The sequence below is a fragment of the Helobdella robusta genome, assembly GCF_000326865.2.
Source record: "Helobdella robusta unplaced genomic scaffold HELROscaffold_34, whole genome shotgun sequence".
In the NCBI taxonomy this organism is placed as follows: Eukaryota; Metazoa; Annelida; class Clitellata; order Rhynchobdellida; family Glossiphoniidae; genus Helobdella; species Helobdella robusta.
Genome location: NW_008704659.1, coordinates 415,862 through 429,705, shown reverse-complemented (window position 1 = coordinate 429,705; position 13,844 = coordinate 415,862). Strand labels below are relative to the sequence as shown.

Sequence of the window (13,844 nt, the reverse complement as noted above, 5' to 3'; positions counted from 1 at the left end):
CATATGGCCTTATTTGCAGCATGAATTCGAAAAATAAGTTTATTTTGAATTTTAATAAACTAAACGTTCACCAAAAAACTTTAGTGAGAAAAATCGAAAAAACGAACTACAAACATTAACGCCAAACATTCGGTAGAATTTATAGAATATTGTAAAAATTATGGTCTATTACCAACATATATATATATATATTGATGACTGTAGTGTATATATATATTTATAATTTTAAGAGTCTAGTTAGTAGGTCCTGATCAACCTCTGAACCTACTACGAATGGGCAGCAAGTTCTTTTAACCCCCTGACCTTTCTCATTCAGTCTATTGAATTGTAATGTAAAATTTCTTACATTACATAAAACATTTTTTTTAGTTGAGTCAGAGTTTCACCCTGGATTACAAATGCCTGCTGGCTTTTGAAGTCGTGTCAACTAACCGGATTTGTTCCCAGTTCATGACTAGGAAAAATTTTTTGGTTTGATTATGTTGAATCATATTGGGACTCATATTATAACAAATTGTGTACTATATTCAGATTTAATTTGAAACAGGTTTAAGGAATATTTGTTTTCACTTGATGCATGTTTGTCATTTAACAGAACAGTACAAACTTTTTGATTGATTACCTACTGACACACTAAGTATAATAAACGGAATTTTCAATGAATTAATTTTTACATGAAGTTTAATTTATTGTCTGTTCTTGTTTGTAATGAATTTTTTTTTAATTTTCTTTGTAAAATGTCGAAATAAATAATTTGTTGTCTTTACAATAGGATTTCTTCCTAATCAACGAATCGTTACATTTTCAGTCAACTAAAAACATCTGCGTGCATATATGTTTGTGTATATGGTGTATATATATATAAATCCTCCAGGGACAAAACTTAACTACCAACTAACATCCGATTTTGATGACGTTTGGCATATGAAACAGTAGGCATTATTCTCTTAATTACGCATTAATCAACTCGACAGCCAATAGGATCGCTGGCTCCGCCTATGGGGCTGTGACGTCACAGCGATTGGAATTCGCTCTATAAAAGGCTGCAGCGTTGTTGTCAGCCATTTTTCTCTATCGTTTTGAGATTGGAGTTTTACGTGTACTGTCGGTTCGAAGGAAGGTTAAAACTTCTCTTTTTGATCGAAAATCGTTTGAAATTTATTTCAGTGAGTTTTTTTACGTTTTATTTGTGGGTTGTTGTTGTAATGTTCGTATTTTAGTCTGGTGATTTATTTATCCTTATCGTAAATGTAAATTCGTTAAGTAAGAAGACGAAGACGAAGAGGAAGGCTTCTATAGTTTTATACTTTTATTTCAATAATAACGTTAACCGAACGCTAACTTGTGTTAACTGTTAAAGATTTATTTTAAATAAACGTGAATTTGTTTTATTTTTAATAAATAATTATTTTCTAATTTGGCTGGTTTCAAATTTTGTCTCTTTTATTGTCCTCTAGTAGTCTAATTTTAATTTGTTACTAATAATTACTAATCTAATTTTTGTCCTAACTAAAACTAAAAATGACCACAATTTTAATTTAATGTGGCAAAAAGTTACTATTGACTCTAAATCACCAAATATTCAATTCAAATGAACCAATTTTTCATTTGGTTTTAATTTAATTACAATTACCTAAATAATATCATAGAAAAGAGCAACAACAAATTCACTTTCAAAAAAAGTGCTAAAGTTGAGTGCGTGCTTATGATTTTTTAATGCCACATAGCCTGCTAAATTAAGTGAAAAGAGTTTTACTACGGTTATTAGTTATGTATATTATAGTTACAATTGTCATTTCATTTCAAAATTTCAATTACAAATTATTTTTAATGAATTGAGATTAGATTAATTAATGAATAGTTGATAAAATTCTTCAGTCAGATTATCAAGCCGACCATGCTACGTGAGGTTCAGAGTGCAGCATCCTTCATTGCTTCTTTAGCCAAAGATCTTTCGCCTAAAGAGAGGGAAACATTCAACAACAGCCTATGTATGTCGATGAGCTTGCATTATAAAGACCATTGGTTTCCCGATAAACCAAACAAAGGTAACGCCTATCGATGCATAGAAATTTCGCCCAAGTTGCCTGACCCAGTCATTGAATCAGCCTTAAGATTAAGCAACTTTTCGACATCATCGTCTATGTTGTTTAAATGTCATGTCTTGATTTGGGTAGATCCAAAAGAAGTTTCTTACAAATTTGGTGATGAAGGCAGCGTTGGTGTTCATTATAGAGAGTCCGAATCGAACCAACCCACGAACGCCGTACATCTGTCAAGGTGCTACATTCAAAAATCTAACTTTTTCAAGGAAAGTTTGCAAAACATAGCAGTAAATGCTTAGCCAATGTTTAACTAATTTATTTATTTTTTATTTTTTTAAACTGTACATTATCATTATTATGATATCAATTCCTGCGTCTGTCTTCTCTAGTCACGCCTTGAAAATTGGTTGGGTCGTATTTTTAAATGACATCCATTTCTATTCTATTTTTGATTGTTCACGGACAATTGCATTATTACTTTTCAAAGCCTGTGATTTTTACATTTTTTAACTTGTGCAGCATGATGCTCAAATTATTGTTGAAATTTATTTTCAAGATTTGCATTATTTGCACAAATAATTGTAAAAATGTTAATAAGATGTGCATATATTTAAATATATTGCTTAACGATTTTCAACGGTTTATTTGATTTCTTGTTTTCTTTTTGAAAATTTCGAGAAGCAGCCAGCAAATGTGTTAATACATGTTGCTCAGGAATGACTATATTCGTGAAATGTTACTTTAGTTATTTTTTAATATTTTGTCTTGTTTATACTGAGAACAAAAATTGAAAAATTATATTCGTTGTGTTTTATTTTGTTCGTAAAAATCCTTCCAATAAATAAATGAAGTGAAGGTTCATGAGCAAAATGACTAAAAAGTGGTTAATTTAAATAAAACTCGTGGAAAAATGAAAAACCGAGGGTTGTTCGTTTCAAATACAATCAAAATATGATAAAACATACAAAATTATCGACTCAGTTGGCCCTGCGAAAGTTCGGTTGTCAGCTTTTGCCAGGGGTGTACTTGTCCGTGATAATGATGATATCTCTTCCGACCAGTGATAATCTGTAATTAGATTGGTTAATTTATTCCTATTTTTATTATATATATATTTAATATATATAATAAATAAATTGGTAATTAGTTGCTTTGCGACTTTAATGAGCATAGTTACGCATTCTTAAAAATTGAGCTATATTAATACAAATCGATTGATTGGGGCTAATCACCTCAATGCAGCATCTGGGACTATATCGAAGTTTCGTTAAAAGTCTGTTAAAATTTTCATTTAATGGCCGAATGCATATCTATCTATAGCTGCCCGAATCAAACTTTTCATTTTTCTGCTTTTATTAGCGTATTTCTTTCCAGCTAAGTGATCTGATCTAATTTTTTGCTTTCTCTCGCTGTGTTTAAACCATTTTATTCTAACGCATCTTGTTTATTAGTACATAGCTCTGATCTTATTCAGAGAGTTGATCGCCAATCTCGGACATCTTCAAGAGTATATCAGAAACATAGCGATACCTACAATGAAAAGTATTTACTTGACTATGTGCTGATACTGAATAGCGTTTATCGTTCTTTCAAAATTCTGATGAAAATCAACTCCAACAAGACAAGTTAGAAGATTTCGAAGGGCACTTGGTGAAGATTGATCGGTTCTTTCTGCGGAACGCACAACGTAACTTGGCCTGGAAAAATTGAACAAACACAGAATACATCATTAAATGATCGTAAGGTAGTAGTAATAAAAGTACCTACCCGATGTTGCTAGCGAATAGGGAATCAATAGATTTGCAGTGCTTGTGATCGTCGTCACTACACAGCATCCTTTCTCGACAAAATAGTTCTACATCTTTCTCCGGTATGATAGCGCTTTTTGAAATTAAATTCTCCAAGTACGTGCTGTAGTTACCCTTCTTCAAAACATTAGGGTCGTCTATTTTCGTTTCAAGTTTTTCGTCGATGCTGACAACAATTTTTGTGAAAAGAGAAGCCATACCGGGATGGAAGTTGGGAAGAATGAAGACTCGGGAAACTTCGGGAATGATGGTGTCCACGGTTAGGCCAGGTATGCTCCAACCGTCAAGGGCACTGCACGTTTTTATAGGTGCGATTCAAGAAATTAAGAATCATTTTGCAAATAAATGTCTACCATTTATTAAAAGAAACATTTTAGTGGGCCAACTGTTTTTCAAGAATATATCAAACGATGATGTTAACTACAACCATCAATTATTTGACGAAGGTCTTACAAACCAATCTAAATTAAACAGTACTATAACACTTGAAACGATGGAAATATACGAACCTTATGTGATTAAATTCAGACCAACGCGGTTTTAGATGTGTGTCGTAAACGTGTCTGCTCATTATAAATCCAACTCCTGGGAAAACCCCACTCCTGATGGCTCTGTTTTCGTTACTAGCCGTCAAACTCAGACCTGTTTAATTTGGGTTCAAAATTTTCAAGATTATTCATCCAGCTCTAAAAATTTTCAATTCCAATAAATCATTTCAAATGCCAATACATATAAGTAAGAACATTTAAAACTAATTAAAATTACTAATTAATAAATTAATTATAAAAAAGATTGAATTATAATACTAAATATATATATAGAAACCCAATGGATTCCAGGCAGAAGCGGCCATTAACGACGAATCATTCTGCAGGACATCCATGCACTGAGCCATGAAACTCAAAAAATTGTTACTTGGTATCACATGTTGTTCGAGGAACACTATGTACTGCGTGTGTGTGTGTGTGCGTGTGAGAGAGAGAGAGAAAGAGAGATGAGAGACAGAAAGAGAACATAAAATGATAAGTGAATAGATGTATGTTGTAAGTTTAATAATGTAAATATCTAAAAACCTAATTCATAATGTCTAGGATACGTAATAAAAATGGATTTTTAGCATAGGAATTGAACTATAGCACCTGAACCTAACAATGACGTAGAAGCATCTGGGTACAACTTATAACAATATCAACATTAAATAATACATATTTATAATGATAATAATAAAAATAACGATAATACAAATTTAAAAAAACAATATAATTAATAATAATAATAAAAATACTTGAGCATTGAAATTTTCCCACGAATGTTTGAAAGAACCTAGGAAAATGTCTGCAGAAGTTATGATAACGATTGAATATATAACAACAATAATAACAACAACAACAATAATAATTACTAATTATCATAATTTATAAAAAAACCTGCATAATCGTCTACTTCGAAGAAAGAATTGACGAGCAAATGAATTTTCAAGTCGAGAAGTACCGAAAGCTTAATGAATAGCTCCTCATTCTCTGGTAGAAATACCTTTGGAAACGATTAAACAAATTCAAATTCAAATGATTTTTATCTTCAACAACAACAACAACAACAACAACAACAACCATGATACATAATGGCTGTGCGTGATGCGTTGGTCCTATTTATATAATTAATTATTATTTAAACCATTATAACTAAAAAATAATTTGAAAATGAAACACACGTGAATATTTTCTTTCAAAATGCCGGGGTTAAATAACAGAGCCTCGACTTGCATTCTAAACACATTGATATCAGGTCCTAATAAGAACAGTCATCATCATCATCATCGTTATCATCGTCATCAACGTCGTCATCATCATCTTACAATGATGCCAGAACCAAACGAATAGATAGGATCGAATCAACATCAGTTTTCATCATCACAATACATAACCGTTCTTGTAATATTAATAATAATAATAAACAATAATAACAACATTAAAAATAATAATAATAATAATTCTGGAATAATTCCGAGGCCTATTTTTACCTGGAACGATAACGACAGGCGCGGAGAACAAGGAACTGTTTTCCAATGCCGGATCGAAGAGAGGTAACGTAGACAGGGGCTCGTCGATATTTTCAGCTAATTTTGAAAAATAAAAATTCCCAATTAATTATTATTATAAATATTTATCACAAATAATTTCAATAATTTACAAAAAAATGTTATCTCACTATAAAAGTAGAAATAAATAATTTAAATAAACAAACCGCTGCAGAAACTGTTGTCAAATTGACTTTCGACACAGAACTTTCTGCGGCCTTCGTTCACACGTGCAGTTACGTCTGCCCTGACTTCTACACCAACGACTATAAATAAGAAAAAAAATCTCTAAAAAATTATGGAAAAATTATAAATTATTACGGTGACACCCAGTTCTAACTTCAACGCCCTTGAAATGTGCCAAATTTCCGGAAAAATAATAATAAAGGTTAAAAAGGTTAAAGGTCATTTTCTATTAAATTATATTTAGAGGGATCACCAACACAAAGAAAGAGTGATAACACTAACAGTTTCGTTTGACACACGTTCTTAGGCTGATTGGGCGAGGCCATCCATAGATAGAGTATTCAATCTTCAAAAAGAATATGATAATTAATCACAATAACAACAGTATAAATAATAACAACAACAACGACAATAATAATAATAATAAACAGACATGTTCTATGGGACTGAATCCGGACAAATTCTTCCGACCGACAAAGACCCAGACATCTCGAAAGGCCAAATTCATAATGAGAGAGCTACCTAGTGACGTTATCACGTCTCTAACTGAAGCTGATAATCTTAAAAAATAACAATACAGATTAGCAATAAATTATCCTTATTTATATAGCGCAATTGTTAGTTTTTAATTTCAAAGTTGTAAAAAAACAAAAAAAAAATACATGGAACATGCTACCTATATATACAGTAGAAACCGGTTAAACGGACCACCATTGACGAAATAAGACAGGCGGCAATTTGGATATTTCCTCATCTAATCTCATTTTAGGACTGTTTGAATGAACTACATTCAATCATAAACGACATTCAATCAAACATTAAAAGATGCAATAGGCATCTCGTAATGACAAGCGTTAACTAACCAACCACAAATAAGTTGCTTATGTTACTTTTTAAAATAATTTCAGAGTGACGTGTCTAATTAGAGTACCTAAACCAGATGTGAGAAAAAAGAAACGCATCTGTTCGTAAACGAGCCTCGCTACCTATTTGCGACCCAATAAACCGACTTTTTGTCATTTTTTGGTACAGTTAAACGAGCTAAATTATAGTACAATAGTCTTATTAAATGCTGTTCATGTACGTCTAGACAGAAGTGTGAAGCAAACGCGAAATCTACTTTCAGAAAGACAACCCAAATAACAAGGTTGATTCTGTTTTTGGTAATTTGTTCCCACCTAACAAACCACCGGCTCAATTAACCGGTGTCCCGCTTAACCGGTTTCAACAGTATTTTAAAAATCAAAAAAAAAGAAACCCGTACAACAAAATAATGCTTCTAAACAAACAACATTTAAACAGTAAAAAAACGTTCAAACCTATCAAGCAAAAACTTTACCAAACTTCAATTAGACTGAAGGACAGCAACATCAATCAATAATAATGGAAAGTTAGACTATAAAAACGCGTGCAGACAGCAAAGCTAACGTGAAAACTGAAGAATCGAATTTTAAATCAAACACGTACGTGCAAATCATGAATCATTATAACGGCATTTAACATTCAACAACAGCACTTACATGACACACTCAAACACACATACACACACATACATACATACACGCACAAACAAACAAACACACATTGGCATGCAGTTACTATAACAAATTAATTATTTCCCATTTTTATAAAAAAAAACGACGATTATTAAGAGAAATATAATACTTGACAACCGCCATTGGCGAAAAAACATTAAAATTAAACTATAATAATAATAATATAATAATAATGTGATTATTATTATTATTATATATATATAATAATAACAATAAAAAACATAATTATATGAATTAAAACCATATTATTATTGTTATTATTATTAACAACAACAACAACAACATAAGCTAAATTTTTGGATAATCATGGATATCTGCAATATCCAAAGAGTCAATAAAAACCCATCTAACAAACAGCCTCTAAAATAAATCAACGCTCCGACATGACGTAACATCATACTATCATGATACCACGATAACGATATCGCATCATAATATCATGATATCATAATGATATTCTCATATTATCATGATATCACAATCACGACGACACAACGCTATAACATTCTATAAGCCATGCAAATTAAATTACAACTATGTGTATTTCAACCTATATAAATCATATTACCAACAACAACAACAACAATAATAACATCAATTACAATAATAATAATATTATTATAACTTTAATAATAATTATAATAATAATATTACATTATTATTATTAAAAATATAATAACAATCGTGATATCAATACAAAGACCTATACGACGCATACGTACAAATAAACACATGCACGTGCACACAGACACTCACACAGACACGCACGCACATATCGTATATATATATATAAAACCTTGTAGAACCGTCGTCATAAACAACAAAAACCGCCAAAAATCCCGCTTCTAGAAGTTCTAAAAACTCCTCCAACTTTTTGCTCTCTGGGTATATTTTAAGGTATTAGTGTATTGTACACACACACACGCACGCACACACACATAAACACGCACGCACAGACTGTTATTAATTAGATAGGTCCAGATGTGTGACAAGCTGTGTAGTATGTTATAGGCATTTAAGGTGTTTGTATATTTCCAAAGTGTTATAATTGTTAAATAGAAATTATGGGCTGGAGGAAGTTTAGTTAAGGTATTTATAAGGTATTTCATTGCCATGATTGTTTGCGTAAGAGGCTGTCTAACTGATGTCTAAAATGGATGATACGTGGAGGTGAAAATTCAAATGAAATGATTGATTGATTGGAAAAAATGTATAGAGGATACATACTATGTTGGGAAAAGATTTTCAAGGATGCATGCAAAACAATACAGTACAATACATTAAAATACAATACATTAAAATACAAAACAATACATTAAAATACAAAACAATACATTAAAATACAAAACAATACATTAAAATATAATACAATACAATACAATACCTTAAAATACAAAACAATACATTAAAATATAATACAATACATTAAAATACAATACAATACATTAAAGTACAATACAATACAATACACTAAAATACAATCAATCAATCAATCTTCGTTTTGCGTCCAGAGACCCGGTTTCCCGAGATATGACGTACTAAAATACAATACAAAACATTAAATTTTACCAGTTAGTATGCCGGGTACTTTTGGAATAATTAATACCATACACATTTGCATGTGGAAATTGATTAGTCATGGGTGTATTACATAGCTATGACGGATGATGGATTAAAGGATATATAAGAGAAACACACGCGCATACACAAACACACACACACAAAGCAAGAGAGAGAGAGAGAAAGAGAGAGAGAGAGAGAGAGAGAGAGAGAGAGAGAGAGAGAGAGAGAGAGAGAGAGAGAGAGAGAGAGGGAGGAAGGGAGAGATGCACACGCACATACACCACAGTGATCTGTCGAGAAAAAATTGAATGATTCAATTAAAGGATTTTAGAAACGTCTTTAATAAAGTTGGAAATAATTCAAATATAGTTGCAGTTGAAGGTGTAATAGAAAACTACCAACCTTACAAAAATTATAACAACAACAACGACAACAATAACGACAACAACAACAACATCAACATCAACAACATCAACAACAACTATAACACCAACCAGAAAGTAATAATAACCTGTGGCAAATGTATCAAAGTTTCCAAACCTTACGACCTTGACAGCCTTCGGGTCGACTACGGCAACATTGAAACCCCTCCCTAGATTCTTAAAATATGGCAGAGCCGAGCTATTTAAAAAAAAAAACAATTAATGTCTTCTTATTTCTCAAAAATCTCAACAAGAAATACACAGAGTGTGTGAGTGAAAGTGAATCTAAGTGAATTCAAGCATGACACACATCAAAGATGCATATCATAAATGCCATTGACTGAGTTGTAGTAGTTGAAGTTTTTCAAACCTCTCTAACTAGAGTTTCTTTTTTATTTAAACTAATTAATTTTGCTAAAATTTGGAAAAAATTGAATTTTTGGTGATAAATATCTTTCCAGTTTTAATCAATCGAACAATCCGTAAAAATACAAAATGGAAAAATTAAAGACAAACAAACTGCAAACTACTACTACTACGTCAATGATTTGCTAGATTGAATTCTGTTCCAAAAAAATTGAAAAAAAAAAATATTTGTAAACTGATCGTGTTGAGAGCTCCAGTGTTTGAGCCTAGGACGCTTTATTAACTGACACATCATTATATTATTATTAATAATTTCAAAAATGGATAGCACTAACTAAAGATGATTGATGCAAATTCTGGGCTTTTCCGAATTGGCGCGTCCGGTGTAGAGGTGAATGGGGAATTCATCGTAGGTGCATTCGAAGGGGAGGCCACAGTTTTTGGAGTAGTTTAAATTTAAATTGTCATCTCCTACACCATGAGTTAAGTTTTGATTGACATCTAGAATAAACAAATAAAATGAATAATTGAATAATAATTTAGAATAAAAATGTCAGTATTGTTAACCAACAATCAAGAAAGTTAAAAAAATTGGGCGGCAAGATGGCGTCGTAAGGGTTAAAGTGTCTGTTAGCCATGTGTTGCAGTGACCTGGATCGAATGCAGGGAGATCCCTGCCTATCACATGCAATGTGTGTGACGCGTGGAAGATGCACGCATGTAGTACACATGCACTGTGCCTGTGTGTGCGTGCGCGTTTTTGGTACATTTGAAAATTACTTAACAGTGAATAAAAGATAGAAAGTTAAAGTTACCATCCTTTGGAGTAGATAATTTTTCATTAATCACATTTTGGCTTCCAGTTGAGTTACATTTCAAATGTGAGTCTTTGATATTGTTAGTATGAAATATATTCAGTCAGATTACATAGTTGACAAACACACACACACACACACACACACGCACACGCACACATACATACACATACACACACACATTGATTAAATAAAATCCAAGAAGAAAGCAATAATTATTCATAGTTTACAAGAATTTTTTAAATCAATTGCCAACATTTCATTTTATTATTAATATATTATTAAATTAAATTAATTATTTTAATTTTATAAAAATTTAACTCATCATTACCTTTGAAGAATATCTCTTTATAAAATATGAAATTCAAGATTATGTAGAGGCCATAGCAGGCAATGATCAGACAGAAGACCCTAAATACTGTGAGGTTCATAATTATCCATAATGATTACACCTACATGATATAAATAAAAATAAAATTAAAAATCCACACAAACCTCTAGATTGTTTTAGAAAACCATTCAACTTGAAAACTCTAATTAATTTCATGGTTTACTGGTCTTTTTTTCTTTCCTTATTAATTTCTTCTACTAAATATATAAATATACACAATATTTGATGAAAATCAATGAAAATCAATTAACATCCTACTTCGGAAACTGTGTCTCTGGACGCTTAACAAAGATTGATTGATGAAAATCCCAGCATGTTCCACATTAATTAGCTTCTAGTTGACATTTTATAAAAGTCATTTGTATTACTTATGCTAAATATTTTATTTCTATTTTTCCATTATATTAAATGTTTCTTTTTTAAATTATTAAATTTATTAAATAAGTATTATTAACGATAGGTAGTATTTAATTAATTAAATAATTAAATGAGGATCTATTGAGGTATTGTTTTGTGATCATCACAACAAACACACTTCCATATTTCTATTTACTAGTAAGTCTTCACTGTTTCATATGAAAAAGAAAAATTAAAAAATTATTTATTAAATTAATATTAATCAACTATATAAAATAAATAAACAAACAAGTTAATTATGAAAAATGCTCATATTTACCTACTGCACACACACACCACACAAACAAACAACACACATGGATGCATACACACAAAGAAACAAACACACAGACACCACACACAAACAAACAAACACACATACAAACACACACATTACTACATTCATATATTTTACTTTTCTTTTTTACAAATATGTTACTCTAAAGTTCCAAAAACACAATTAAAACTAAATACTATGTTTACATTACTAAACAGTTTACTGATTAGAATGCTAGCTAAGATAAGACTGCTAAGTAAGAAAGACTGATCACTTGACTAAGACTACTAAGAAAGTGTATTCATTTTTAATAAAATTAATTCATAGCTTAAGTTAAGTTATAGCTTCTTTCAATGAGCTAAAAATACCATTTCACCAGAAGAGTACATAGATAGTGATTAGAAAATAATATAATATAGCCAATAAAATCAAATAATGTAAATTAAAATTTTAAATCGAAACTATTCGTTGTCGTGTAGAGATCAGTTCTAGTTTTGTTTTTTTAAAACTTACATTAACTTTTAAATATTCCGGAATGGCTTCAAAAATTTTCTATATTATTTTATTAATATAATGAATATATTGAATTAGTTTCATATACTTATAATACCTTTAATCTATATTGTGCTTATGTATAATATTATACATTGAATTAATTTAAATCACTGAATACAGTGTATATACGGTCATTACAATAGCCATAAAAATTGAGTTCCGCTACTTGAACTTTAACATATAAACCAACCACCTTTTATTCACATTGCGTTCGACTCCTGACAGACATTTCTTGCAAAAAAACCGAGGCAAAACCGTTTCATTATTATATTTATTAAGACGAGTGATTTAAAACTTTAATTTTAACTCCAAATGTTCATTCAAAGTCAACTGCTATGGTAATGCTACAATTATTCGGTAAATTCGATGGTTAATATTGAATGAAGAACTTTAAACGCGAAATTTATGATAAATTATTTATCAGTCGAATAATCAATGTCAACCGATCGTTTCATTCCAATTAAGCGATTCTTCCTTATTTTCCCACAAACATGTGATGTCTTTTACCTGGTAAAATATTTCTAAAATTCGTTGACATCACGACATCGTCATTTTTGTCTTGTCGGTCCGAAGAAAGAAAGTCTTTGACGCTCAAATAGTCACTGTTCGAGTCATCTTCCTCACGTTTTCCAACAAACAAATGAGTTCTTTTCTCTAGCTCTTTGCTGTCGTCATACGTGACGTCATCTTTGAGAAATGGGCGTTTACCAACGAATGAATGAGCTCTTTTTTCTAATTCTTGGTTGTCGTCATCCGTGACGTCACCTTTGAGAAGTGGGCGTTTTCCAACGAACAAATGAGCTTTTTTCTCTAATTCTTGGTTGTCGTCATCTTTGAGAAATGGGCGTTTTCCAACAAATAAATGAGCTTTTTTCTCTAATTCTTGGTTTTCGTCATCCGTGACGTCATCTTTGAGAAATGGGCGTTTTCCAACAAATAAATGAGTTCTTTTCTCTAATTCTTTGGTGTCGTCATATGTGACATCATCTTTAAGTAATGGGCGTTTTCCAACGAATAAATGAGTTCTTTTAACAGGTTCTTTGTTTCTGTCATAGGTGACGTCATTTTTGAGAGATGCGCGTTTTCCGACGAAAAGATGGCGTCTCTTTTTGTCAACTTTGAACTGTCCCGCCCGGTGAGGCTCTTGTGAGGAAAGTGCCAAGTTGATCACTGCGGAATGAAAATAAGCTATAATATTAAATTGAAATAAGTAAAAAAATAAGTATATTATTAAATTAATAAATAAATATTTGTAATTAATAAATAATTTTTTATTAAATGTGTATTTTATTCGCTAGCCCGGTTAACGATTACGTTTTTCAAAATAAAAATTCGGACTAAAACATTAATTTATTCAAAATATTAACGGCTGTTGGTTTTTATTCAA

At 31.1% G+C, this 13,844-nt stretch overlaps 3 protein-coding genes across 3 annotated transcripts in view; 1 reads left to right on the top strand and 2 right to left on the bottom strand.

The window, feature by feature from the left end:
* Positions 1-1,894: 1,894 nt before the first annotated feature.
* HELRODRAFT_126295 (hypothetical protein) lies at positions 1,895-2,242 on the top strand (the record flags this gene model as incomplete). Its single annotated transcript, XM_009022967.1, has 1 exon — positions 1,895-2,242. A coding segment is annotated over one exon (348 nt), but the record flags the coding sequence as incomplete, so codon positions are not given.
* Positions 2,243-2,840: 598 nt separating this feature from the next.
* On the bottom strand, positions 2,841-12,339 carry HELRODRAFT_192532 (hypothetical protein). Its single transcript, XM_009022966.1, has 19 exons — positions 12,126-12,339; positions 11,334-11,795; positions 11,169-11,256; positions 10,839-10,909; positions 10,359-10,524; positions 9,747-9,856; positions 8,469-8,553; positions 6,550-6,676; positions 6,399-6,462; positions 6,098-6,196; positions 5,874-5,969; positions 5,565-5,641; positions 5,281-5,386; positions 5,139-5,188; positions 4,679-4,802; positions 4,363-4,495; positions 3,813-4,145; positions 3,594-3,742; positions 2,841-3,111 (listed from the first exon to the last, which is right to left on the bottom strand). The coding sequence occupies exons 2-19, from the start codon at positions 11,383-11,385 to the stop codon at positions 3,050-3,052; spliced, it is 1,992 nt and encodes a 663-aa protein (XP_009021214.1). The 5' UTR covers positions 11,386-11,795; positions 12,126-12,339; the 3' UTR covers positions 2,841-3,049.
* A 593-nt stretch (positions 12,340-12,932) lies between these two features.
* The window catches only part of HELRODRAFT_175538 (hypothetical protein), a gene marked incomplete at both ends in the record, with an annotated part of 3,720 nt that continues 2,808 nt past the window's right edge, over positions 12,933-13,844 (bottom strand). The window contains one exon of the mRNA XM_009022965.1: positions 12,933-13,627. Within this exon, the coding sequence (XP_009021213.1) occupies positions 12,933-13,627 (695 nt within the window). The remainder of the gene's footprint in view (positions 13,628-13,844) is intronic.